This window comes from Haemaphysalis longicornis, unplaced genomic scaffold (assembly GCF_048455015.1).
Source record: "Haemaphysalis longicornis isolate Haplotype H1 unplaced genomic scaffold, Haemaphysalis longicornis Haplotype H1 scaffold_1, whole genome shotgun sequence".
Classification (NCBI taxonomy): Eukaryota; Metazoa; Arthropoda; class Arachnida; order Ixodida; family Ixodidae; genus Haemaphysalis; species Haemaphysalis longicornis.
In genome coordinates, this window is record NW_027526203.1 from 466,685,615 (window position 1) to 466,710,413 (window position 24,799).

Sequence of the window (24,799 nt, forward strand, 5' to 3'; positions counted from 1 at the left end):
TACTTTTTTTTTATCAGAAAAATGTTGTCTGTAAACAAAAACTTGTTTCTGGGTTCAATGAAAAGTTGTTTCTTGGGAAAAGTTCGTGTGTAAGAAAATAGGCATGGGTGTTGAAATCAAGGCTCAGCCCTGTAAAGTAAAGCAGTGTCCTGAACGGTTCTCAAAGCTCATGAGACACATTTTTTGAGGGGAAAAAGACAAAAGTTAATTTGAGCTTGAACTTACTGTTTTATGAAGAAACTATTGTACCTGCCTGTTGGAAACATTTCAGTTATGGCCTAACTGTGTAGCTAAGATGCAGACGCAAATTTTGAGTCTATGCACACTGTGGTGTTGCCAGAGTGCGTTTCTCATATTACAAAATGTTAAAAAAAAATCTACGGTGATGCTTACCCATTGCAGTCATTGCTGAGATTTCAGTGTTGTTTTATTTGGGCCACATTGGGTATGTTTGTTTGTTTATGTAGCGTGAAGCACTTAAAATCTAAAAGGAAATGAGGTAACCTGATTTATCGAGGTGGCCACTTGAGCCTAACCTGCCGCCTGATATGTGTTGTTATTTGTAAATTAAATTATAATACCTGTAGAAAATATCAGAAACGAAGAAGAGGTGGCCATTAGCAGCTGCCTCCAAATAGTGCTATCGCCATCATTGTAAAGTGCCATCCGCCATTAAAGATTCACCCACGTACCGCGGTCCTCGCCCCGCTTCTATAATTAACAATACCGTTTAGCGGTTTGACAAATTTGTTTTAAATGGAGAGCTTTTCTGTGTCTGGTGGCACCAGAGTTCTAAGCAGTTTGCTGTGTTGTATCGATGTATTGGGGCTGCCTGGTGACCCACGCCCCCCTCCTCCTCCCCCTCCTCTCTCTCAGGAGCGATGATGCTGTCCTCCTTGCCCTGTATGAGGCTGTTCACTTAAACAGGAACTTCATAACCATCCTGACAAACGTGAGATCTTGCATTTCTTGCCTGTCGGTCGTCACTGTGCTTGGCGCAACACTTGTTTGGTGATGCTTCGCAAACTGTCCCACTCCCACCTTCCTTGCTCCAGTCGCAGACGGAGTCCTGTGCCACAGCATCGGCTCCAGCCAGTGGATCTCTCTCATCATCGGAACACTCACCTCATGGTGAGCTGGCTGGAATCGGCTTTTGGTGACCCCACCGTAGTTATGACGGGGGAACGTTTTTGGTCTGTAGCCCACTAATGGAGAGGCTGAGGCAGAATTTTGCGTTCATATTACAGTAAAGATAGGTTTTATACAACTCAGATTTGGTGCCTATTAATAGGGCCAAGGAAACAACTCTCCCAAAATGTGCACCATAGTGGAATATTTTTTAATGTTAACCTAAGTGTCATACACACCACAGTTTTTTTATTTTGCTTCCAGCAAAAATGCAGTCATCGTAGCTGGGGGAGTCAAACCCACAACTTCATACGTAGAAATTGATGGTCACCTTATCCACCGTGTCACTGTGGCAGGTGTGGCTGTGTACTACCATGCACTAAGGTTTAAATTTCAGCAGTCATGTTGTGAATGTTATCTTTTTTAAAATTATACCCAACTAATTGGATTACCTTTCTTTTCAACTGGTGACCTGTGGACTGAAGTCCCAAGTAGGAAGTCTTGTAGATGGCAGTCGCTGAAAAGTTTAGCGGGCCATTTCTTAGCTTGGCAACACTGGAAACCGCCATGTCTGTGCCGCTGTGCCTGCGCATGCGCAGTATGCCCACACCTCGCAGAAAGAACAAAAGAAAAGAACACCGGTGTGCGTCGTCTGCCCCGTTTCAAGCCGATTCTCGGCCGTGGTGTTGAAAGATCTATAAATAATTGCACTCACATTATTTGGTGGCACTTTCCTTGCCCTTGAGAACCTCGCATCACTGGAGAATGAAACCATGGCTGTGAACAAAAGTGGCACAGCATACAAGAGGCTGACGCTGCAGTCGCCTGCAGCTACGGATGTCGACACAAGTGCCCTTTAATGCCTGGTTGAGTACAAAATCAAATAATGTTTTTGAAGAAATGCTTCACGCGTACGCCAATTTAGGTACGATTGTAGCGTAACAGCTAGTGCATGTGAGGCCATCTCCTGAGCGGCGGCGTGCTTGCACTGCTTGCACTTACTAGTTGGCACAAGCAGTGGCGAATCGCAAGTGTCCTTCGAACTAACCTCTTGAGTTTAGCTTTTCATGGCAAAATTGTTGGTAACAATATGTCCTTGAACAAGTGACAGAACGTACAGGAGTACAGACATGAGATCTCCAAGCTGAGATAACTATGCAAAAGGCTTCCTTTGTATATGGAGATATCTCCCAGCAAGTTCCAACAATAACCCTTCATTATAACACATTTTAAATTAATTTTAATCTTTGTGTGCACGAGAAAGCTCAGAACAAACATCCTTTCGCAATCGGCATCAGCATGATGCCATGTGCTCCTCCTGGCCCCAAACTGCTGAAGTAAGGGCCCCCGTGATATGGCCAATGCGCCAGCTGCAGATCACGTCACGGTTTTGGGACTGACGTCGTGCTACCTGGGCGCGTGGGCACCATCTCTACGCGCTTGCCTGGACACGCGCACAAGAGTGCATGCGTCCAGACCGGCAGTGGTGCGACAAGAACAGTGACATCACAAGTGCCCTCCTGGGCCGCCTCAGTGTTCATTTTGTCGAAACCGAAACTGACACAAGTAAATGAGGCTGTAAATAATTAGTTACGCTGCGAGCGACCTTGTTATGTGCCATTTTATGATTAGTGGGCTGGTAGGCGCCCATAACGGCGGAAAAAAACGTAACACGAAAATTTCATGTCAGTACTCCTTTAAAGGAGCGATGGGCTTTCAGTAGCATACGCGAGCGACTTGGTCCATCACGATGCAGTTGCAAGGCTCCAAAGTTTTTACTGCTCTACCATAGTCGGCACGACGATTTCAACCGTGTCTGGCGACGGGTAGATCATAGGGTGCTGCATGGAACAATATTTGGCGTCTGGTTCGGTGGGGCACAGTTAGGAACATCAAAAAGCTCTTGCTGTTGTCACATACTATGATCTGTTGGGTGCCAGTGTGGCCAAGTACTGCCATCTTGTGGAGCGCAATGTAACACAGATGCTGCGGCACATATATGGTGGTGCACACACAGTGTTGCCCGCATGCGTGTTGTGCCACAGTGCATACAACGTATAGCTTATTGAAAAACAGGTGGCTCATGTGTTTACTGCTAGGTGCACTTTGTGGCATTCTTTTTTCTGCCCAAAACAGAAAGCTGGCACAGTGTATTGATGATGTACCATCCTCTTAAAGAATATGTGGAAATGACCTCTTGGGTGTTGCCCAAATATAATCTATCACTAGCTGTGAAATATGCATTAGCAGTTGTTTTGAGGCCTTGCCTTGAGTGCTAGCAATTAGGTCCACCTGGAGACTGCTTGAGAGGGGCAGCCACATTCTTATGCTCGTCTCTTTCTTAATTGAGTTAGCAGGACTTTGTTTTTTGGATTTAAAAAAGCCATGCAACCCATATTGTGCAGAAAACACCTCATGTGACTGTTTCTCGACGATGCACCTAGGACTTTGCTATTGACACGAAGTCTTTAAATTAATAATTAAAAAGCTAGCTGGTTTGTCTTACCTAATTGTTAAGGAATACTACCAGTGCAGTGTGACCACCAACATCATACACTTAGTTTCACTTGCATGAAGTGCTCTGGTTCTTTTTTGACTAGGTGCAGTTGGGGGAAGTGTGTTTTATGAAGCCTGCTGTATGACCAACAAAAATACGAGTCATGAGTAGCTCTTGTTCTGTTCTTTCTTGCCCTTTTTGACCTCCCTTTGCTTTGCTTGTACCTTCATTGCAAACCGAATTAATATGTTAGTACTTTAATGCAGTAAAGCTTCATGCGAACAATTTTTGGAGGCCTCTCAAAAATGATTGTTCAAGTTGTAGCAGTTCTTCCTTACTGCTATCCTTCAAACAGTGTACGTGGAGGCAAGGCTTACATGCAGCAACATCTATTCCCGTCTTGCAACAGCTGAGGCTGTGCGACTGTAGATTAGGGCCACGGACGATCCCTCTAAGACCAGGAAGTCTGTGCAGAACAGTCGGTGGCCGGACCTTGGCCGTAGGTCCTTGTTCTCTGGGCAGGTGGCAGATGGCCTGCTTTTCAGCTGGCATGCCCGAGAAAAAGCCCTGTTGATGTGCTTGCCCCGGCCAGTGCAGCCTGGTAGTCGTGGGCAATTAAAACATGTGCGGAGTAAATATTTTGCATGAGCGAAGACAAATGCATGCGGCTGTGCACAATGTGGAAATGGAATGGAGGGTCTGTTTCTGCAAAGTGAAACTATGCTAAATCAAAACCATTTGAAATTGGGTCAGTGAGCATTTGAAGAGGCATCTTTGTGTTCTGCAAGGCAAGTGGTATGATGGCACACATAAGGGTAATGATTGAACTGCACCAATTTTTGTTGATTGAACACTTCGCCTCATGAGCATCAACAGTTTTACTTTTTCGATGTGTTGTTAAGCCTCATGTGCTCATATCAGCTGGGGTCATCTGCCTACAATATGGGCAGTTATTTCATTTTAAATTGTAACACTTCTCATTTACCAGGAACATTGACTGAAGCACTTTGCACGCTCTGAAATTGTGGAACCAAAAAACGTGGCTGCATTGTATTTGCAATTTTAGAAGTAACAGATTTGTTTTTAAATTTGTCAAATTAATTTTTTGGGAGGTACAAAATCCTTGAATTTTTCTTTTTTCCTTTTCACGCAGATTTGGTACCTGTTGATGTCAATACCATGGACCAACCACCGTCCAACCTCCTTGTCACATTCCTGGAGTTCTGTTCAATTGTGATGCAGAAAACAAAAGGTATGTATTCAGATTGTGGAAGTGGCACCATTTGCCAATGTTTAATTAGGAGATGACAGCACTTCACGGAAAATAGAACAATGTACCTAGGTTTGCCTTTGCCCACTGACAACCTTATGTTTGTTTCTACATGTTAGTTTCGTCTAGTTTGGGGGTACCCATCAACAGAATTTTGTTAGTTTTACTCTGTTTTGCCTTGTTAGAGAACATGCCATTGAGAATTCAAATTCAGTATGATGGCCTGAATTTAAAATTCAGTTTGATGAGTTCCTTTGGAGAATTGTTTGTCTTGAACATCATCTGATGGAAACAATTAACCTCCCTTAGTGGAGATCTCAAGGGCAGGCACCTTTGATGGTGAGATGAGCTCAGGAATAGGTAACTTATCCAAAACACACACTATGCCTCTTTGTTTTATTTTTTCTGCATTTCAGTACCTCATTGAAGTACCATAATGTCGTTATGGACCAGGTTTTTGAATGCAACCAGTAAATGGCCTTTTCATGAAATTTCTTCTATCTTTACATCATCACAAATAAGAGAATGCATGAAGACATTTTTTTCTTCTGTGTGTTGTCATTGTTCTTGCCTGCTACTTCTAGTACTTTGACCGTAAGGCTTAGTATAAATGTGTGCACTTGGCAGGTGCTTTATGACTAGTTTTTTTTGCTCTTCAGATGCAATTCAGGCTGCCATTGCTGGGCTCATGCAGCTGTGATGGGGCGTGCGCTTCCCGACACAAATGGGGACAAATGGTTTTCTTTCTTTATCGTTCCAGATGAGGCTAATGCAAACACGACGAAGCTTGGTTTCATAATCCTTACCTGTATTACGGAAGTGAGTATTGCAGTTAAGGCCTTCCAAATGGAAATTCTTTTTATGCAAATTTTTCGCTACTGAAATTGTGAGGGCATGTTATAATGGCGGTAAAGTATATTAGTCAGGGAAGAAAATTTTACCGTTTCATAATATTGCTGCAAAGCATGCTCTATTTGCGTTTTGTTGTTGTGTGTCCGTTGCCTGATTGCACAAGGCTAGCTTATCCTGTTCTGAGAGTGCCACTTGTTGCTGGTGTAAAATCTCACTGGGCTACTTTGTTTGGGAGAGAAGGATGGTCTCTTGCTCATCACGCACCTAGACTACTTTAGCTCGAGCACCATGTTCCTGATGTGATCGCATGCTTTTTGAAAGGGCAGAGATGAATTATAAATACCATCCTACGAAACGCGGTAGCATTCGATATACTTGTCACATGGAGGCATGCAGTGGTTCACAAAGAAAGAGTGCTTTCAGAATGGATTTCAGATTAATTTTTGTGGTGAAAATTGATGCGACTTCCCAGTTACTGAAGCTTGAACTTTCGCACGCCACATTTAATTGCACAAATTAGTTTGAGTAATCGAGCACTAACATTTATTGGAGTTACAACGGCATTCGTTTCTGTGTCAGTAGATGTCTATGCAGTAAAACCCCGTTGATACGTTCCCAATTGATACGATTTCCCAGTTACTATGCTCTCAGTTGTGAACACTAAAAATGCCCCATAGCGCTACGGTGTTTGTTTCCTGGTTCGTACATTCCTGGATAACACGATTTGTAAGTATGTTCAAAATTCAAAAATTTCATCCAACTACGACTGGATGATACGTTTAACAGTGAACAAAAAACGTGCTGACGTGCGTGCAGTCCGAGCCTCAGTGCCTGCGCTGCAATAAGCAGGCGCCGAGCGGTGGTCAGACCACCTAGGTTACCGTGGCAGCTTTCCCGCAGTGCTGGGCTTGCCGGATTCACTTGGTATTGCGGCTGCCTTTAGCCAACGTCACCTGTATAATGACGTCCCAACGTGTGAAACGCTACCCTTGGAAGAGATCGTGTTCGAATCATGCCATGAGGCAGCACTGCTGGAGGAAGCCTCAGAAAAAGATGGCGGCGACGATGGGGAGGAAGAGGTGGTGTCTCTGGCGGCCACATATGCTCAGGCATAGTCGGCTTGGAAGCGGTGCAGAGTTACTTTCGCGCGAAGGACAATCCCAGTGCGGGCAAAAGTCTGCAATGTTTAGAAAAGGAGCTCTTGTTCTAAAGGGCCGCAGCATGTGCCAGAAGACATTGACAGACATGTACAAGTGAAAAAGGCCATTAAATGCTCATTTGTCTCTTGGTTGCTTTTCTTTTACTGCGGCAGATCATACGTTCTTCCGTATAGTACGTTTATCCCTTGTGTTTTTTTAAACACGCATCAATGAGGTTCTACTGTACTATGTGTTTTATGTCAGCTGAGGCTACTTTTTGGGTACGTGTAGAGTGTAAGGCAAAATAAGTATAACCTGAAAATGAGCACTTTCAGCTCCGGCTATGTTGTACAACACAAATAAGGAAGAATGACAAAGAAGCTACGAAAATGACCACTAGTGAGAAGAAATTAACAAAGTCCTCTTGATACTTGCTACAAGAGAAAATTTTCAAAGTTCCTGAATATTTATTCACTGGGAACTAATGTTCAACCTTAGCATGAGACACTGAAGGACCCTTCCTGTGGGTCCTCTGAAGGAGTGATTACTAGTGAAGTTGTTTTCACAAATTGCTTGCAGCAAATTCCTGGGAGTGCTGTTAATTTTTCTTGACGTGGGTCAGTAAAAGTCGCACACACTCGTAAAGGAGCCTGACACAACTTTGTAAACTCCACAATGACCCGCCACGGTGGCTCAGTGGCTAAGGCGTTGCGCTGCTGAGCACGAGGTCGCAGGTTCGATTCCCAGCCGCGGCGGCCGCTTTTATGATGGAGGCGAAAAGCAAAAACGACCGTGTGTACGAGATTTCGGCGCACGTTAAAGATCCCCAGGTGGACGAAATTAAACGCGCGCCTCATCTCTTGCGTTGCGTCGGCGCGTTAAACCCTACAATCAACAATCACAATGTCTTGGCGTGTGTGGTATGCTTTGTTTTAGGCCCACGTAGACGTGTTTCTCTGAAGTTTCACAGTTAGGCACCAGCAGCGTTGCCCCACCCACGCCCTTTCCTGCATTGTTCAAGCTAGCTTTTTGAAGGTTTTTGCAAACATGACTAACGCTGCTTAGGCGACCAAGTAGAACAGGCAAGAAGGAGGAAAAACTCGGATCGGAGCGTACACTGATCCGGATGGTAGGATACTACTTGTGTATGTTAAAAATCATAGGAAGCAGAAGTTATCACTTGGAAACCATAATCAGATTTATGAATAGGAGAAAACATTGCCAAGAAAAGGAAAAGCAGACAGAATTTAAAATTTAGTTTTGATCATTGAGCAAGCGCAGTGCAGAATGTGTAGAAAAGGGGAGATAGGGACAGGCAAAAGTGAAAGGGGCACTGGTGGCATACAAATACTGGGTGTAGTGTGGCCATCAACTTGTACTAACCTTGTGGCTTCCCAGGGCAAAAGGTTGTGTCTTAGGGATGAAGGCCACTAACTTGTGTTTGGGCGGCTCATACTCGAGAAAACTGAGGTGCCATTCCTGCTTAGTTGAAGTAATTGAAATTTAAATTTTGGTAAAAATAATAATTGAAATGCTCTCTGGGGAGATTTCTCCCCCCCTCACCCCTTACTCCCTTTCTCCCATATGCAAATTTAGCATTAAAAACCGTAATTTTGGGGCTGAATAATGTTGTGAAACCTCAAGGGTTACTCTATTCGATTGTATTCTATATCATCATTATTATGTTATTTTATTTGTTCAACACACAGGTGTCTTATACTTGGGTGTGTTCATTTTAGGACCAGTATGCAAACTCCATGATGCATGATGTCAACATGGTGTTCAAGGTTCAGCTGCACCGAATGGTATGTTATATTTCTTAATCTCTATGCCCTGAATGGATGATTGTTGTAGTTTGCACCATCAACTGAAGTTAGTGGCATCGCACTGCATTTGCAAAGATCATTTCAGCTGGGCTTGTGAAAGGTTATATAGTATGAATGCTAACATGTCAGCTCATTTTGGTCTATTTTGGACATGAGTAACAGCCATAAAGTGTTCCTCTAAAAGTTAGGGCTTTCTTATCAAAACGGGTTGCCCAGCCAATAGCAGAGCTGTAATAAAAGGAAAAAAGACAACATTCAGGGTCTATGAAAGCTCAAAACAAAAATCGTGCATTTTAACCAATTCGGGGAATCCCTAAGGTAAAAGGATAAGCCTAAAAAAAAAAAGTATCGTAAAGTGTTTATGCATTGATCTGGAGAAAATTTGCTCTCTTGCCCTCAAACAGCTAACTTCCAGATTAGCAGAGCTGGTTGAGTGACTGCTATAGGAATGTTGGGGTCATGGTTTTTTTTTCCAGTTGCAAAAGGAGCCAGACTGGTTTTTGTGGGACCCTTAAACTGCACCCGGGCATGGGCGTCGGCAGGGGGGTGAAAAGGGGCACCTGCCCCCCCCCCCCCCCCCCCCCCAAGTCACCCCAGCATAACTGCCCTGCCCCCTCGCCCTCTCCCTCTTCCCCTCAAATGGGTTTGCCCCTCTCAAGAAAAAATCCTGCCAACACCCATGCACCCAGGCATTCATTATTATTTGTTTCTCAGCAAACTCCTTGGACACATATTTTAGCACAGTGCACCTAAGACCTGATTAATGTGGTTTTTGTGGCACTGGAAGGATCGCAGGAATTATTAGAATGTCATATAGTGAAATGAGCAGGGAAAGAAACACATTTACAGCGACTATGTGGGCAGTCAGTTCGTATTTGTAGATCTGGGGCGTAATTCTAAGTTGTGTCCATTTTAAATGCATCCATTTAAGGTCAGTTTCGAGCCGTGATGTGCCTCCAGTTGCCAGAAGTTTGTTGTATGCACAGAAAACAAGTCTTGTTTTAAGTTAAACCTCTGTTGCCTGCTTTCAGCTGATCAGGGCCCACCTGAGATGGACACTTTTGAAATGGACGGGACTCAGAATTTGCCCCTGGATTAAAGGATCAAAAGATCAGGATTTTCGGTAGCATAGTACGAATACCCCCCCCCCCCCTTCATTTTTTGTTCTAGGAAAAAGTTTCATGGCTATGAGCTGGTTGGCATAATGTGGCCACACAACTTGCACTTGTGTTTTAAATAATGCTTGAGCATAAACTACAGCACTTGATTTCTAATGAACCATATTTATTGCATGAAATTGGGGCTATGAAATATGTGAGCTATATACACACAGCTTGCATATTTGATAGTTTCAGTTAATGGTGAAGCAGTTCAGGTGACCCTTTGGCTCTGTAGTACCATACAATTTGCTGATGGGGTAGATTTCTGCTGTAGAGTGGGGTACTGGATGGGTCATTGCTAAACGACAGTGTGTGGAAGTCTTGCAAAGTCTGAATTGAATAGTATCTTCTAAATTAAATAGTGACCAGCCAAAAGAAGGGCACTTGCAGGCTTCAGAATGTATTGTTTTACGTGAATCTATGCTACACAACGCTAGCAGCAAAGCAGAAGCTACTCATTTTTGCACACACTGCATAGCTGTATTCACTTTGTAAGCAGCTATGCCCTGATTCTGTTTTACATTGCCATGCTGTGTTGACTGCTATGTATAGTCGGTATGTAGTAGTTCTAACGAGCCCTTTTCTTGTGGGTGCTGTTTGCTAAAACTTATTTTGTGGCAAAAGTTATCGCTTTGCATTACGGCTTGACTGGTTGGTGAGAAATTTTACGAAGAAACGTTACATGTGGCCCACCACATTGGTTGCAGCCCATGCGTCACCGGAAAGTGACACCTCTGCGAGACGTCCACTCACGGCCCCTTGCGTGTGCACTCTTGGACCTCATGGTGGAGTTCATATTCAGCCACATGAAGAAGAACCTGCTGCTGGATCTCTATCAGTGGGTTCATTTTCGCTCCGCATCCCGTTCATTTCTGTTGTGGTGCTACTTCGGCGAGGAATGAAAAGCGCCAGTTTTGGTGGAATGTTTGTTTAGTCTGAGTAACTCTCGCGGAAATATGTCTCGTTAAAATGGCTGGGACTGACCATGGTCTGCTGTGGTTAACGGGGACTGTTGCATGACTCAGCTTGCACTTACGTGGAGGATGTATTTGAGCTAGCTGCTTTGGGCTGAAGGGCTTTGAGGCAGTGCAAAGGATGCGATGAGGAAATGTCAAATGGAAGGGCTTTGTGAAAAAAACCCTTGTCATTGAAAACCTTACTGAGGATATGCGAGGTGATAAAATACATGAGCCTATCTCACCTACTGCACTATAGTCTGCACAGGGCCTCTTCAGTTACAGGCTCTGGTTTTAATTGAATTTGAGTAGGGTGTGTTATCATAGTCACAGCTGCTTTGCAGAAACAAATGGAAGTAGCTTTGCAGTGTAGTGGACTGAACACTTCTCACACATTCAAATCAGCAGTCTAATTAAAGGAAGTCTACCGTATGTTTTTGAGTTTGAACAGACAAAGGCCCACTGTATATTTGTGCATAGTGCGTGAAAATTGGTTAAACACCTTGTGGGTGTATGGTTTGAATGCTCTATGCTGCTTCTCAGTGTGGCTACTGCATTTTTTTCCTGCAGGAGGTGTTTAGGCATAATCCACCGGCTACTCTGCTACCAGAAGAAGTGTCGCGTGCGGCTCCAGTACAGCTGGAAGGAGCTGTGGACATGTGAGTAACCTGGGGCAAAAGCGGATGTCCGAGTTTAAGTCGGTCAAGATGTTGGTTGGTCACTGCGTGCAAGGTGCCCCTTTCAAAAACATGTGCCCTGTGTTTGTCTGTTCCTCCTTTGTCTCATATGTGTGTGTATGTGGGTGCAAACTTGTGTGCACATGTGCTTTTACTTCTGCAGTAGTTTATATCTCTGTAGACAGGTGCTATCTGACTACTAATGTTCAGGTGGTGCTTTTACAAATGGCAGTAATTGTCCACTCCATACTTTTCTGGTGGCATCAGGCGTCATTTTCGTATCAGTTTTCACGGCTGTTCGACTTCAGTCTGACAGATTTCAATAAGGTGTAGGTTTGGGCGAGTAGGCAGTGCATACTTAACGTTGTGTCATGTGCCCTATTTGGTTCATCCTTGTCTTCTTTTGCACAGTGGACATTGTAACGCGGTGGGAGGACGAAATGCACAAACCATAGTGGATGAAGCAATGATTTAATGAGTGGCCATGATGGCACGAGCGAACCAAGTCTGTGCTACATTCAGTGCATTGTCATCTTCACTCAGGCTTCCATTGCACTGTGCACCACTGCCTACTTCGTCGTTGTCTTGTAACATTATGAATAGAGATCTGAGTTGAGTTATAAAAATTTTGTTTTTAGTCTCACTTGTGGAGACTGCTATTTCCCACTTGGGTACATAAAAATACCCTGTTTTCTCGATTCTAATATGTCAGTCCTAATTCCTACCCAATTTTTAATAAGTTGTCAAAGGAGAGCAAAGTGCTGAAATTCGTATGTGTGATAGCAAAGTTTGTGCCAGGATATTACTTATGTTTGTTATTGTAAATATTCGTCTTGAAATTCTTGTTAATTCTGGCATATGCATTGTCTCCCTTGTCATCTATCGGGACTGAAAATGCACATAGATTAAACCCCATGCAAAGCTTTTGAATGGAATAACCATTTGTGTGGGTTTTTGTCTTTCACATGCAGTTTCTGATTGCTCTATGGGATCATTGTTTCTTATGAATGCTCCACATGTCTCAGGCCTTTGACCTGGGCTCCTCCTAGTGTCGTCTTGTCACCTTTTTCTTGGTCAGCCCCCTTTCTTCAGCTTCCAACTTCATTGCCTTCTTGATTGAGTGGTTGTTGTCCCTTCCAATTACATAGCAATTTATTAGAGCAGGGTATCTTCATGGCTCTGCTGCTACTTACTAAATGCTGCATTTAAAGTTCTAAGCTTCAAAAGTTTTGTGCTTCTCCTTTAAAGAAAGTGAGGGTCGTATAAAAGTCTTGTGGATATGAAATATCGACGCATATTACAGGTTAGGTGGTGGTTAAGTTGTTTGTTTTACTGTACCTCACAGTTTGGGATTGATGACAAGTGAAAGCTCACCTAAAAGGAGGAATATGCAGTGCACTGTGTTGCAGCCACAGTGAAAGAGCCAAGATATTCAGGGAAACGGAGAAGGAGGCGGGTGAAGTGTCTTGGCAATCATGAAATGCTTCGTAAATCTTAAGTGGCACACCACTTTGCTTTTTAATTCATTTTTAAGACCATAGCAAATCATTTGCTGCACCTGCCTTGCGCAGCCACATATCGGAGCATTATATGAACCCTTTCAGGGTCAATGACATACATGTCCGTCCCCTGCAAACATCATCAATGAGGTACATGTCAATGAGGTACATGGTCATGAGGTACATATGCGCCATTTCTTGTTTAAAAAGTGCACCTTTTTGAATCATTTCTCCCGCTTGGCACGTGCTGCCACACTGCGGAAATATGTGAAATTATTTTCTTGCGCCGATGGCTCTTCCTTATTTTTGAATGCTCTACTACAGCGGTGCGCTGGCCATCGCTTGCGCATCTGATCACGCGTGGGCGCGCAGGGCAGCCAGATGGGCGGTGGTCAGCCAGAACGGAGACGTATTCATGTTGACACACACATTGCTAATAGATATCTGAAAATGCATTCCAGTTATTAGAGCAATAATAAGTGACTGAGAATTAATTTCCAAAGCTTGCTTTTTCAAAATTTTGGCTCACATTCTTCAGAAGGTGACTGCTGACAAATTATCCTATGTGGCCAAACAACTGATTTCATAGGTAGCATTAACATGGCTGCCGTAGGATTACTTTTCTTATCTTACAACTGATGAAAAAAAAAAGCACCGCTGGTATAAAAAGACACCCTCATCTAATGTATGGAGGTGACGCGCCGGTACGCAGGCCTAACTTCAGGGGTTTTATGTTCGAAGTGATGGGCAGAGAGTGGAGTGCGGTGGTTTCAACAACAAAACAAAGGAAGCAGGAGAAAGTGTATCACACAGACAATAGTGACCCTTGGTGGTTGCTTCAAGTATTCCGAAAAGCAACATAAGGGCTGTGTGGGAAACTAGCTTGCAAATTGTCACTACTTCATTGCTTTTCCTTATCATCTGGCCTAATTGCATACAGTTGTATTTAAAACAGCACAACTTCTATAGTGGAAAGCAGTTCTTTGAATGCGCCGGAATCGCATTGAGTTTTTATGGTTGCTTTAAACTATGAAACACTTTTTCGCACATCGTTAATAATAATTCCGAACCGGTTTATCAACCTGGTTCAAACATGCGAACTGGAACAGGTTCGGCTTATGATTTAGTGAACCGGAACTGAACCGTAACAAAATAAATTTCTCCGAATCCGAGCCATAATCAAACTGGTGTTTTTTCGGTTTGACACACTGGTAACAACGCAAACCATTTTTTTGTCACCTAATGGCCACCCTAAAAAAATTACAATTTTTTCTCAAAATAGATTCATCCGAAGAATTTAAATCGGCAATAAAAAAATCGACCCTGAGGGGCCACATTTGGCAAAAAAATTAACCCTCGAAGGGTTAATTTAACGCAGGGGAAATTAGACACTTTTCATGAGTGAGCCTTGTAGAGGTTGCTGATAACCGAGGCAGTGCAGATTTCTTGAGTGTGGGTGCACCTCACTCCATCGTGAATGAGGCATCATATTCTCGAATGTGTACCTGCTGTCTCTGTTTGGTGCCACCATGTGTGTCTGTCTCCGTGTGCAGCACTGATCAGCCTGCTCAAGTTCCTGCTGAGCCGGGAGTCGGACTTAGTCAAGAAACACGACATCTTCCAGCTGGCTAGTCAAGTGGTGAACATCTTCAACCTGTTCATCACCTACGGTGACACCTTCCTGCCTTCGCCCGGCAGCTATGACGAGCTCTACTACGAGGTCATCCGCATGCACCAGGTCTTCGACAGCATGTACTCCATGGGTGCGTAGTACGTTCGCCTCTGGGAATATTTCACAGCGGTTAGTGTGTTCGTTCAACTGCAAGACCTTTGCTAGAGTATAACTTTGATACATTGACATCACACATGTATTCATGGAGGACATACTGCTCTGTATATGGGCTATAATTTTGAAATAGAAAAAAATTCTGCTGCATGTTTGTGTTCTTGTCAGTCCCATAATCTGCATCAGGAGGAACCTTAACTGCAACTAAATACACATTGCAGGGAAAGTTCTCAGTATTCACTGAACTGGGTTAAAGAATATTTGTTCTATGACTGCCTAGTGAGTGGCAGTCATAGAATTTTGAGTTAAGCAAGGTCGAGATCCCGAAATTTCTCAGAATTTAAATTACAGGCTTGCAACTTGAAACTTTGCTTGCAATGTCCATTGGACATTACGGATGTCCAATGACATTCCTGCCCACAAAAGCTTGCTCTAATTGATTGTCGATACCAGTTGGCATTAACTTTCAATGTAATATTTAATATGCGGCGCGGTGAAACAGCCGCAACTCCCGTTTTAGCGTGTGTTCATCAAAGCAGAGTACACCGCTTTCCCTAGTGACACTGCTGCATCTATGGTGTGTTTCATCCCTTTCTGGATAGGTGGTAGTTAAATGTGGAGCATACTCCACACGTTCAAGTATACATGGAAGAAGCATAGCCATGCAACATACAGAGTTCTGATTATAGAGATATTATGATGAACATGTCGGAATTGGAGAAAAGAAGAACAAATGGTCGTTCTTGTCAATAAGTTCACTTGCCCTAATTCTGTTCTTATCACTAGTTTTTAAAAGCACAGGTCACAGCTCATTACCAAGCTGATAAACACTCAAGTCAGGGATGTAAGTGTGGGCTGCTTTGAAGCCCAATAACCTGTTGAACTTCGCAAATGACAGATCAGTAATGCAGGTGCAAAAAAATAGGTCTTGTATAATTAGCAGTAACAAGAAATTTGGTGTTGTATAAAAGACATTTTAAATGGTACATTGCTTTACTTACAAAAAGTTTCAATTGGAGAAGCAATTAGCAGGCACCTAAGATTTCAAAATCTGAATTTGTTGTTGTGCTTTTCAGGGGGGCCTTATAAAAGTTAACTTATGATGCAAAAATGATAAACACCTTTTTAGCGTTTCTGGAAATTGCTTTTTATGTATAGCCTTCAAACTGCACTGTATTACGGGTGCTAGCATATCTGCTAGAGGTATTTTTAAATGTCTAAGAGGCATTTCATTGACTTTTTGGTAACATATTTAGAAAGGATGCCCTTGAAAGCAGCAATGCCGTAAAATGTATAAATGGCTTTGCACATCTGGCTCGATTCACAATTAAGGAGGACGTGAAGACATTAATTTATCATTGTTTCTCAGGTTACGCACATGTAGAAAACACAATTGTGATCTTATAATTTCCAAAAACATCCACATAGAGGTTTATTGTTTTAATTATGCACGTAGAAGTATCATGCTGGCAGGATCACTAATTGCATTTGCAGTGGCACTAGTTCACATTTATAAGGAACCGAATAGCATCTATAGTGGCGCTGGGACCAGCTATAGCACCTGTTTGCATTTTAGTGGCACTTTGCTGTTGTAATTTGTGCAGAAATAACAAAAAAGGTAATGTATTTGCAGCGTTACGTTACACAACTGGAGACAGCCAATGGAAAGACTCTGCAGCCAAACTTTCTAATCACCTGGTGAATGTTAGGTAAGTGTAATGACCACTGGTTTTTTTATTTACCAGCGTTGCTTAGATGCATTTTCTGGATTGTAGAAGTTCTTCCTGGTGCTAGTGTGGACTGGGCTAGTCCTAAAAAAAATGTAGTTGACACTTTTAAGAGTAATCCAAGGGAACCTCAAATTCATATCTGCTTATCAGAATGAACTTGTGATATGTTATCTACTCCAATTTGCATGCATTTGACTGATTTATGAACCTCTATACAAAGGTTAAATAAAAGCTTGAAAGAACAGGTTTTCGCAATCCTGTAGCAAACTAAAGAAAGGTTCAAAGTACCTATGTAGCCATGTTTGGTTTCCTATGGTATAATACATACTGGGAAGTTGCAAGAGAATTCCCCCATTCGCAATTTTTATTTTATTAAAAATCTGAAACATCGCCCACCCCTAAAAATCTAGTTAGCTCTGACACTTATGCCGGGTAAAGCTCCGTCCACAGAAATGTTCAATGGCTTGTCCAGAAAGACCGTCGGACCACCACGAACGCCTCTCGTGACCCGATTTTGAGCAAAAGGAAGATACTTGTCTGGTTTGATTGGTGGTGACATAAAGGCAAAATAGAAGTGACGGCAGCGCGCTGTTTGATGGGCTGGTCGGTAATAATAGAGTGAGCAAATGTGCACCGACCACTAATGTGTCATGTTTTTGGCACGTCACCGGAGAGTTCGCACATTTCGTACTTCGTATGCTTGATAACGTGTGGCCATAGTTTGGGCATTCTCCCAGATCTTTGCGGTATGGTATTTGTTTCCTCTTAACACTGGGCAGAGACTATTTGCTGCACATCGTTTATGATCTAGGTCACATTTCATAGTGCCCTACTGACAATTATGACGTTGCACTGGTTGCCTTTGAAGGAATTAATTTACACAGTTATTGCTTTTGCCCTGTCTTTTGCGCATTATTTGTGCAATGAAACCTCTTACAGTGAAGAAGAAATTGTTGGCGTCTACCTGAAATGCAGCGATATGCCTACAAAGAAAAGCTGTACAGCTTTCTTATAAAACTTTGCGGTTGAATAAAATTTTGTCCTGGCTCACGGTTCGAACTTGGAACCATTGCGGGAAGCCCCACTTCAGTTCACTGCATTATGCTGCAGAGCAAGCTTTTGAAATAGAAAAAAAAAAGCAATGGGATTTTTTTCTCAGTTAAAAAAATTCAGTGCGTTTTGTACAAAGTTGCAAATTAGAGGAGGCATTTGAAATATGGAATCGTAGTTTTTGCATTAGCATGCACCAAATACAGTAATTGCGCAATTTTGAGGCATTAATGGGTGATTTCTTTTTAAATTCCAAGTTGCCTGACTGCAGCACATTTCTCAAGCTCGATATTTCAGTCAAAATTGCTGTGTATTTCTTCTCAATATGTACTGAGGATTGTTTCTGACCGATTGCTTCCATATGCTGAAAAAAAATAATTGTTATTTTTTGTCTCTTGACTGCAGGGCTATCATAAACCACTTTACCCCAAAGATTGATTCTTGGTCTGCAGCGAATCACATGTCAGCCCTGACGGAAAAGCAGGTTCGGCCAAAGATATCCGTACTGTTGCTTGTTGTACCTTTTGGTTAGGATCGCATGCCTGATTGAAATGCTTTTGGCGTTTCAACCATACAGGTGCACAGAGAGGCATTGTGACCTTTATTGATCCGCAGCTTAAGGTTGTGTAACTACAACTATTTCCTCAAGGACGGTTGTTATGAAGTTCTGTTGATAATCAGCTTCACAAACTATCCAGGCTTTTCAAGATAAGCTGTCTGGTTGCAAGGAGAAAGTGTGAGATTACGTACCTGTCAACGGTGTGATAGGCGTTGCGTATTCGACACCCCTCTAATGTGGCCAAAATATATGGGCGAATCGGAACATGCCAGAAGTATTGGCTTGCGGAGCACAACATCAGGTTTGGGGTGCTGCAAAAAAAAATTCTGGTACAAGAGCATACAATTTTTTCTGGGTGGCAAGCGTAGTACATTAAGGCTCCAAATGTGTAAGCACATTGTCAGTTTAGATCACTGAGGGGCAGCAGTTGCTTACAGTTGGAATGTCATGTGTAAATAGCACTAAGAGTACATGCAAATACTCGTATTGATGTGTGAGTGGTAGCACATTGGAAACTATAGGAATCAAGTTTTTGAGGACAGTCTACTAGTTGTAGGGGGAACTAATGCTCGGGTCTCAACATATACAAAGTTTTCTAATCTGAATGAACTAGCTGGTGAAAAAAAATCTTCTGGCTTCGTGTAACTAATGGGTGACAACATTATTTTGTTAGATCTGCCTAAAGGGTATTTGTATTTTGGAACCTTGCTCAACTTGGAGGTAGGAAACCCTGTGTGTGAGGCCAAAGAGGGAACGTTCGCTGTGTCATGGCAGCTGCCTTGAAGGAATGACAAGAGCAGATCTTGAACAAGGCGAACAATTAGTTAAGCGCATCGTGCTGCAGTGGGATGCTACCTTCAGTGGTGCCAAGGGGCTGAAGTGGTACTAGATCGTCCAAAGGCTGTGCTTGACCTTTTGCAGGTCCTGGATGTTGTGCGGAGCAACTATGACACTCTGACGCTGAAGCTTCACGACAATCTTGACCAATACGAGAAGTATTCTGAGAAACCCAAGGAGTCTCCATTTTTCACCTTGATGGTGAGCTTCTTTTCTCCTGCCAGCACTTGTTTCTAGGAGGAAGCAAGGCGGATGCCGCCTTTCTTTGTAGGGTGTATGTTTGAAAAATCGAGCCACTCATGGTGAGTAGAAGGGTAACAAGCTGGGGCCGTGGTGGTTTGTCAAAAGAGCCATCTATACTCATTGGCGACTCGTACTGAAGCGACGGTGGCACAACTGGATGATACTAGTAGTGTGGCCCAGCATCGGAGAATGGGAGCTAGCAGCGAGGTGAAGCATGTGAGGGAGTGCAGCGCTTGCTGTACAGTAAGTTCATAGGTGAAAGTGAGAAGGCGGATGCTAGCACTGTAGTTTGCATGCTTCATCTTGATACCGGTACATGTTCTCATGGTTGGGCCGAGTTGGATTATCGATGAAAAATGACATTCGGTATGTTAGCAAAGTGTGAGTGATCTTTGTTTACTGTGCGATCAGATTGCTCATAGTGAAAAGGCAGAAGCGGGAGGACTCCTTGGATGTTGACTTTTTGCCTGTGAAAAGTTGCAATCAGCCAGAGTGGCAATAACTTGTCACCCTGTCAGCCTTGTATGCATATGCACACGGGGTTTTGCACTGTCTGGCACTGAGGGAGGTGCCTGCTAGCCCTTCGCCTCCTTCATTTTCTTGCCCACTAATATGCTCGGAAAAGGTTGGCTCCATTGACAGGCATTGACCACTGATGATGGCAGCTGCCGTCAGAGGCTCACGGTTGATTCACCAACTCCCACTGGCAGCAATGTTCGACACACCCACATGCAAATATAAATGCGTTTGGTGCTCAGTGCTTAGATCTTGTCACATTCTTTGCCTACCCTTTTCCTGCTCACCTGTGGCAACCATCTCAAGCTTATTTTGCGTACATATGATGCACTGCTGGCAAGGTGGAGGAAAGCTCTATGGAGGTGCGAGCAATATGCAAGTAATTTTTTCTTCAAAGAATCTCAGACTTGCAAGGACGCGGGTAAATACTACGTTAATTAAAATAAGTTCCCTGCTAATCGTTCGCTTGGGACCATGTTCTAAGGAGAGATCGGCAGAGTTCAGCTTATACGATGCCCCGATCCTGCAGCATTTTCGTGCAGTCCCAAATAAGTCGCGTAATTAGGGCTCTGCCCTGCCTTGGGTTAAACAGTACCATCATCGAGTGCACTACTTTCGCAGTGTCTGGGTTTGTAATTTGCGATTGTTAAAATAGATATCATCAGAAACAAAATAATTGAGACTGTTTTCCATTTGCCAAAAGCTAGCAGCGTTATGTGCTTGCTGTTGCAAGAACATGCAGTGGTCGTAGGAGCTAGCAGTTAAGTTGTAGGATTTGAAATCTGACAATGTAAGTGCAATAGATCACTTGTTTGTTGTTAGAATTGCCACAGGCTAAACATGAAACATGAATGATGTAGCATCTACACTGTACACACGGCTTGATGAGCAACCTGGGCCATAGGACATCGCACTTAAATCGTCTTTATATAAGAGTCACGAAGGAAGCACAAGCATAAGTTAAAAAGTGAAAGAGAAGTAATAGTAGTATAGTAGCCTTTATTTGTAGAAGGAAATCTAAAGGAGGTCAATTTTTTTGTTAAATTTTCGGGTGTGCCTCTTGTTTTTTCAGATTGATGAAGCTAGCGCTAAACACAAATCACCCTCAAAGTCTGTTGACCTTAAATACAGTGGAGCCCACTTATAGCGAACTCGACAGTCACGCTGAATTTGTTCGTTATATTCGAAGTTCGTTATAAGTGTAATTAAAGCTTCCTGCACGTGAAAATGTGGCACGCATACAGCGGTGCACTGATGCGGACATCGACTGGGCGGTACGTGGTGATAATAGGGCGCTGGTTGCAGCCATGAAGCAAAGTTGGCCGCTCGTCTGCCAAAATGGTACTTCTGGCCCAAAAAGAAGTTAGACAAGCGGAAAAATAGCTCATTATATATGCATACATGTCCTATAAATTGTCGCTGGGGCCGTTGCACTTTCTAGTTGACAGGTCGGCATTGATCTTGGAGCTCAGGATCTTCTTTTGACTTGGACAGGCCGTACTTCTTAACTAGCTCGCAGCGTTTTGCTCCCTGCATAAGATTGTTCATACTGACCAACTTTGCGATGTCCGAAGTTGGCCACATAAGCGACGTTTGAAGAGAACAACCGATGACGCTTCAGTGGCACTGGACGCGTTCCGGCTTCGTGGGACGTGTTTTATGTTGCTTCGTGTTCTTTTTTTTTTACCCCACTTTTCTCTCGGCCGAACTGGAGAGGGTAGCGCGAGCATGCATGAACGGGGTCTGCCGAAATTCATGTGCAGCTAATTTTGTGACCCTAAAAAATCCTGAAGCAAAACTGAAAGGTGGGCTAGTTGGCAAAGCTTATCTAAAGCCATTGGTAAAGAGTCTAAATAGGCTTGTCTAAGACCTAAAAAATCCATTCCTCAAATTTGTCTGCCCGCAGACAGGCCAGACAGGAGAAATGCATATGTCTCACAGGTGTTGGCACAGCGCCAACGCCAACTTTCTGCAAGTTCGCCGTCGTCTCCCCTATAGTTAATTTCAGAAGCTGCGTGCAGCACTGTGGAGGCTACATTGTTGTCAACAGTCCTCCCACTGAGGGCGCCTAACCCACCGTGAAGGAAAGTGACAATAGGCGCCGGGGCCTTGCGGTTCCACCTGCCTAGAGGGGCGACGGAAATGCCCACCTTCACGGTGAGCGAGGCGTGCTCAGTGGGAAGACTGTTGACAACAATGTAGCCTCCACAGCACTGCACGCAGCTTCTGAAATTAACTATGCTTTTTCCCCATATCTTGCTTCACCCCTGTTCTGTCGTGTTCTCCCTCCGTCCACCTGCAAACGAGGTTGGAGGTGGGGGGGGCACATGGGACCCATGACGACAACGTCCATTTTTGTTTACATTTTCTTTCCCTCTGGTTTTTTTTTGCTGGTTGCAATCAGTTCTGTCAGAAAAAGGGTGATCCCCGCGCAGTTCATTTCAAGCTTTGCGTTCGCGGAAAGCCGACCGAAATGGCAAATGCAAACACCAGGCGTGGTCAGGTGATGGTCGCTCGTTCGCTGTACCCGAGTTGCACCCTCGTGCCAGTTCGTTGTATCTGAAACCAAATGCCATTGACTTAATGCATGCTGTGACGGTCATGCCGTGTACGTTCGTTGTAACCGGGCGTTCGTTATAACTGTGGCCGTTATAAGTGGGCTTGACTGTACTCTCCTTTTGTGGTTGTATAGTGACTGAATTTTTAGAGACTTCAGTAGAATTTCATGTTTTTTTTTCCTCGTTTTATGTTTTCTCTCTTTGGCATCATCATCATTAACATGGGGAAAGCATGACTGATTTTATCAAAACTGACCAAAACACTCGGTACGTGGTAGCGTTGTACGCGGTTGCTTCTATAGTGCTATATATCACCGCTACCTCGCTTGCTTCCGGTTTATAGTGACGCAAACAATGGCTGCAGCACCTGCTGTTTGCATCTTGGAATCAGTGCGAGGGAAATGATAAAGGGAAATGCGTTGCTTGATTAGTGATTTCTCAGCAATTAAGGCATCTTTTGACATTGAATCAATGCTGAAATGGATATGGGAAGGCCAGACCTTCATTTGAAACCAACTTACTTGTGCCGTTCAGTGTCCCTTTAACCTGTTTATGTCCACTGCAGGACGAATGCCTTTCCTGTAGACTTCTGAACACTCCTATCCTGTGCTGTCCGAATCCGTTCTTTGTCCCCGAATTTCTTGTCTTATCCCCCCATCAAGTTATCTGTCTTCCCCTACTTGTAGTCCCATCTCTCAGTACCCTTTCTTCAGTTAGCCTTTCTCAGTAGCCTTTCTTCATCGATAAATCCAAACCCAAGTACAGTTAAACCTCGATGTAACGAACTTCAATGTAACGAAACCCTCGATGTAATGAACCACGGAATTTTTTGTAACTTCAAGTGTATGCACACCATGTATTTTCACCCTCTGTGTTACTAAGTCTCCTTTGCCGGAATTTCAATGTAACGAAGTTTCATGGAGAACTAGGCACGAAATTTAAATTGTAGAGGTAGATTTTGGGAGACGCAAGCACCGAAAGGGGGTCTCAATAAAACACTAATGGTGGCACGGGCCACCCAATGCCGCGGTGCAGCGAGCCACGGAGTCTGTGAGCGAGCCCCTTGCCTACAAACTGCGTGGTGTGCATACACGGCTGGCGCACTGTTTCTGTTTCTATCAGAGCTTAATTGTCTACGCGGGCATCAGCGTGAATCGCACGGGGCGTTTTCTCCCTTAAAAATGCAAAACGCGCCTCGCCGCAAGCTACAGGCGCGCTTACGCAGCCACGGAGGCCACCCGCACGATGCGGGTAGCTCCAGCGACCGCTTCTAACCGCCCGCTGAAACGCAACTCGAGGGGCAAGCGAGAGGGGCATGCGAGAAAAAAAAGCGGATAACTTGAGCAAAATTTTCACTGTAAAACGTCATATGCGCTGCTTACGAAAGTGCCCATCAAATATCCTCCGCGGTGCTAAGCCTAATCGCCTCTGGCGTTGCCGCCGCCGCCGCATGCCGCCGCTTTGCCCTTCGTTCGAGTTCGCTCATGCTTGTTTTGTTTCATTGTTCCAGCAAGCATTTGTGAATCTTTATGAGCCTTGCACGCGTGTTTTTTTTTTCACACCCATGCCCGCGATTGCGCGCCGTTGGTGGCTCTGCCTCAGTCATGAAGTGACTCGTGCTGCGCGCGGCAGTGGGAGGAGCCTGACCAGTTTCGCCAATGGGGAGGCGCGCACCCTATGGCGGGAGCTTCAAAGCGCTCGGGGATGCCGGCTGGCCAGATGATTAGGCTTACCGCCGCGGAGGATATTTGATGGGCGCTTTCGTAAGCGGCGTGTATGATGTCTTACAGTGAAAATTTCGCCCATGTTACCGGCTTTTTTTTTTGCATGCCCCTTTCGTTTGCCCCTCGAGTTGCATTTCAGCGAGCGATTAGAAGCGGTCGCTGGAGCTACCCGCATCGCGCGGGTGGTTTCCACGGCAGTGTCAGCGCGCCTGTGGCTTGGGGGACGCGTTTTTGCGGGGAGAAAACGCAACACGCGATTCACGTATGCCCACACAGACGATTAAAGGAGCCATGAAGACAAAATACAAGTTGGGTTTATTAGAAAGACTGCTGAGTCCCGATAACAATGATACCAATATCATCGCAATCTTCGAACAAATAACGGAGATATGAAAGAAAACGTGTGAAGCAGTCGCGACCCCCTAGCCAATTTCCCGCAACTTTTCTATGACGTCACGGAACCTTGTTTGTGCGATTGGTGGCCGCCTAACTGACCTGTCGCGACGACACATGACTGGACGTCTGTAATGGGGCCTCTAGTTCCATTTCACCGCATCACTTGAATGCTAATGGGCAGTTAACGCACTGAAAATTATGTTTTATTGTTGGCCCGTATGACGTCATTTTTGCTCATAACACGTCACTGTGGCGCAAAATTTGAAAGTTTTTGAATACTTCTTGCTTTTTTTCCGTTAAAAAACATCTTTTGGGGCTGTAATGGAGCTGAGTGAGATACTGAATCCTAGTTCTTTCAAATTACATGAAGTTGTATTTTCTCTTCATGGCTCCTTT

At 44.0% G+C, this 24,799-nt stretch overlaps 1 protein-coding gene across 1 annotated transcript in view; it reads left to right on the forward strand.

Moving 5' to 3' along the window:
* The window catches only part of LOC144156216 (armadillo-like helical domain-containing protein 3), a 42,694-nt gene that overhangs the window by 14,701 nt on the left and 3,194 nt on the right, over positions 1–24,799 (forward strand). Inside the window, exons 14-24 of the mRNA XM_077688098.1 lie at positions 877–952; positions 1,056–1,131; positions 4,779–4,877; positions 5,656–5,714; positions 8,626–8,691; positions 10,580–10,710; positions 11,399–11,487; positions 14,558–14,767; positions 16,424–16,499; positions 17,976–18,054; positions 19,051–19,167. Coding sequence (XP_077544224.1) covers positions 877–952; positions 1,056–1,131; positions 4,779–4,877; positions 5,656–5,714; positions 8,626–8,691; positions 10,580–10,710; positions 11,399–11,487; positions 14,558–14,767; positions 16,424–16,499; positions 17,976–18,054; positions 19,051–19,167 — 1,078 coding nt within the window. The remainder of the gene's footprint in view (positions 1–876; positions 953–1,055; positions 1,132–4,778; positions 4,878–5,655; positions 5,715–8,625; positions 8,692–10,579; positions 10,711–11,398; positions 11,488–14,557; positions 14,768–16,423; positions 16,500–17,975; positions 18,055–19,050; positions 19,168–24,799) is intronic.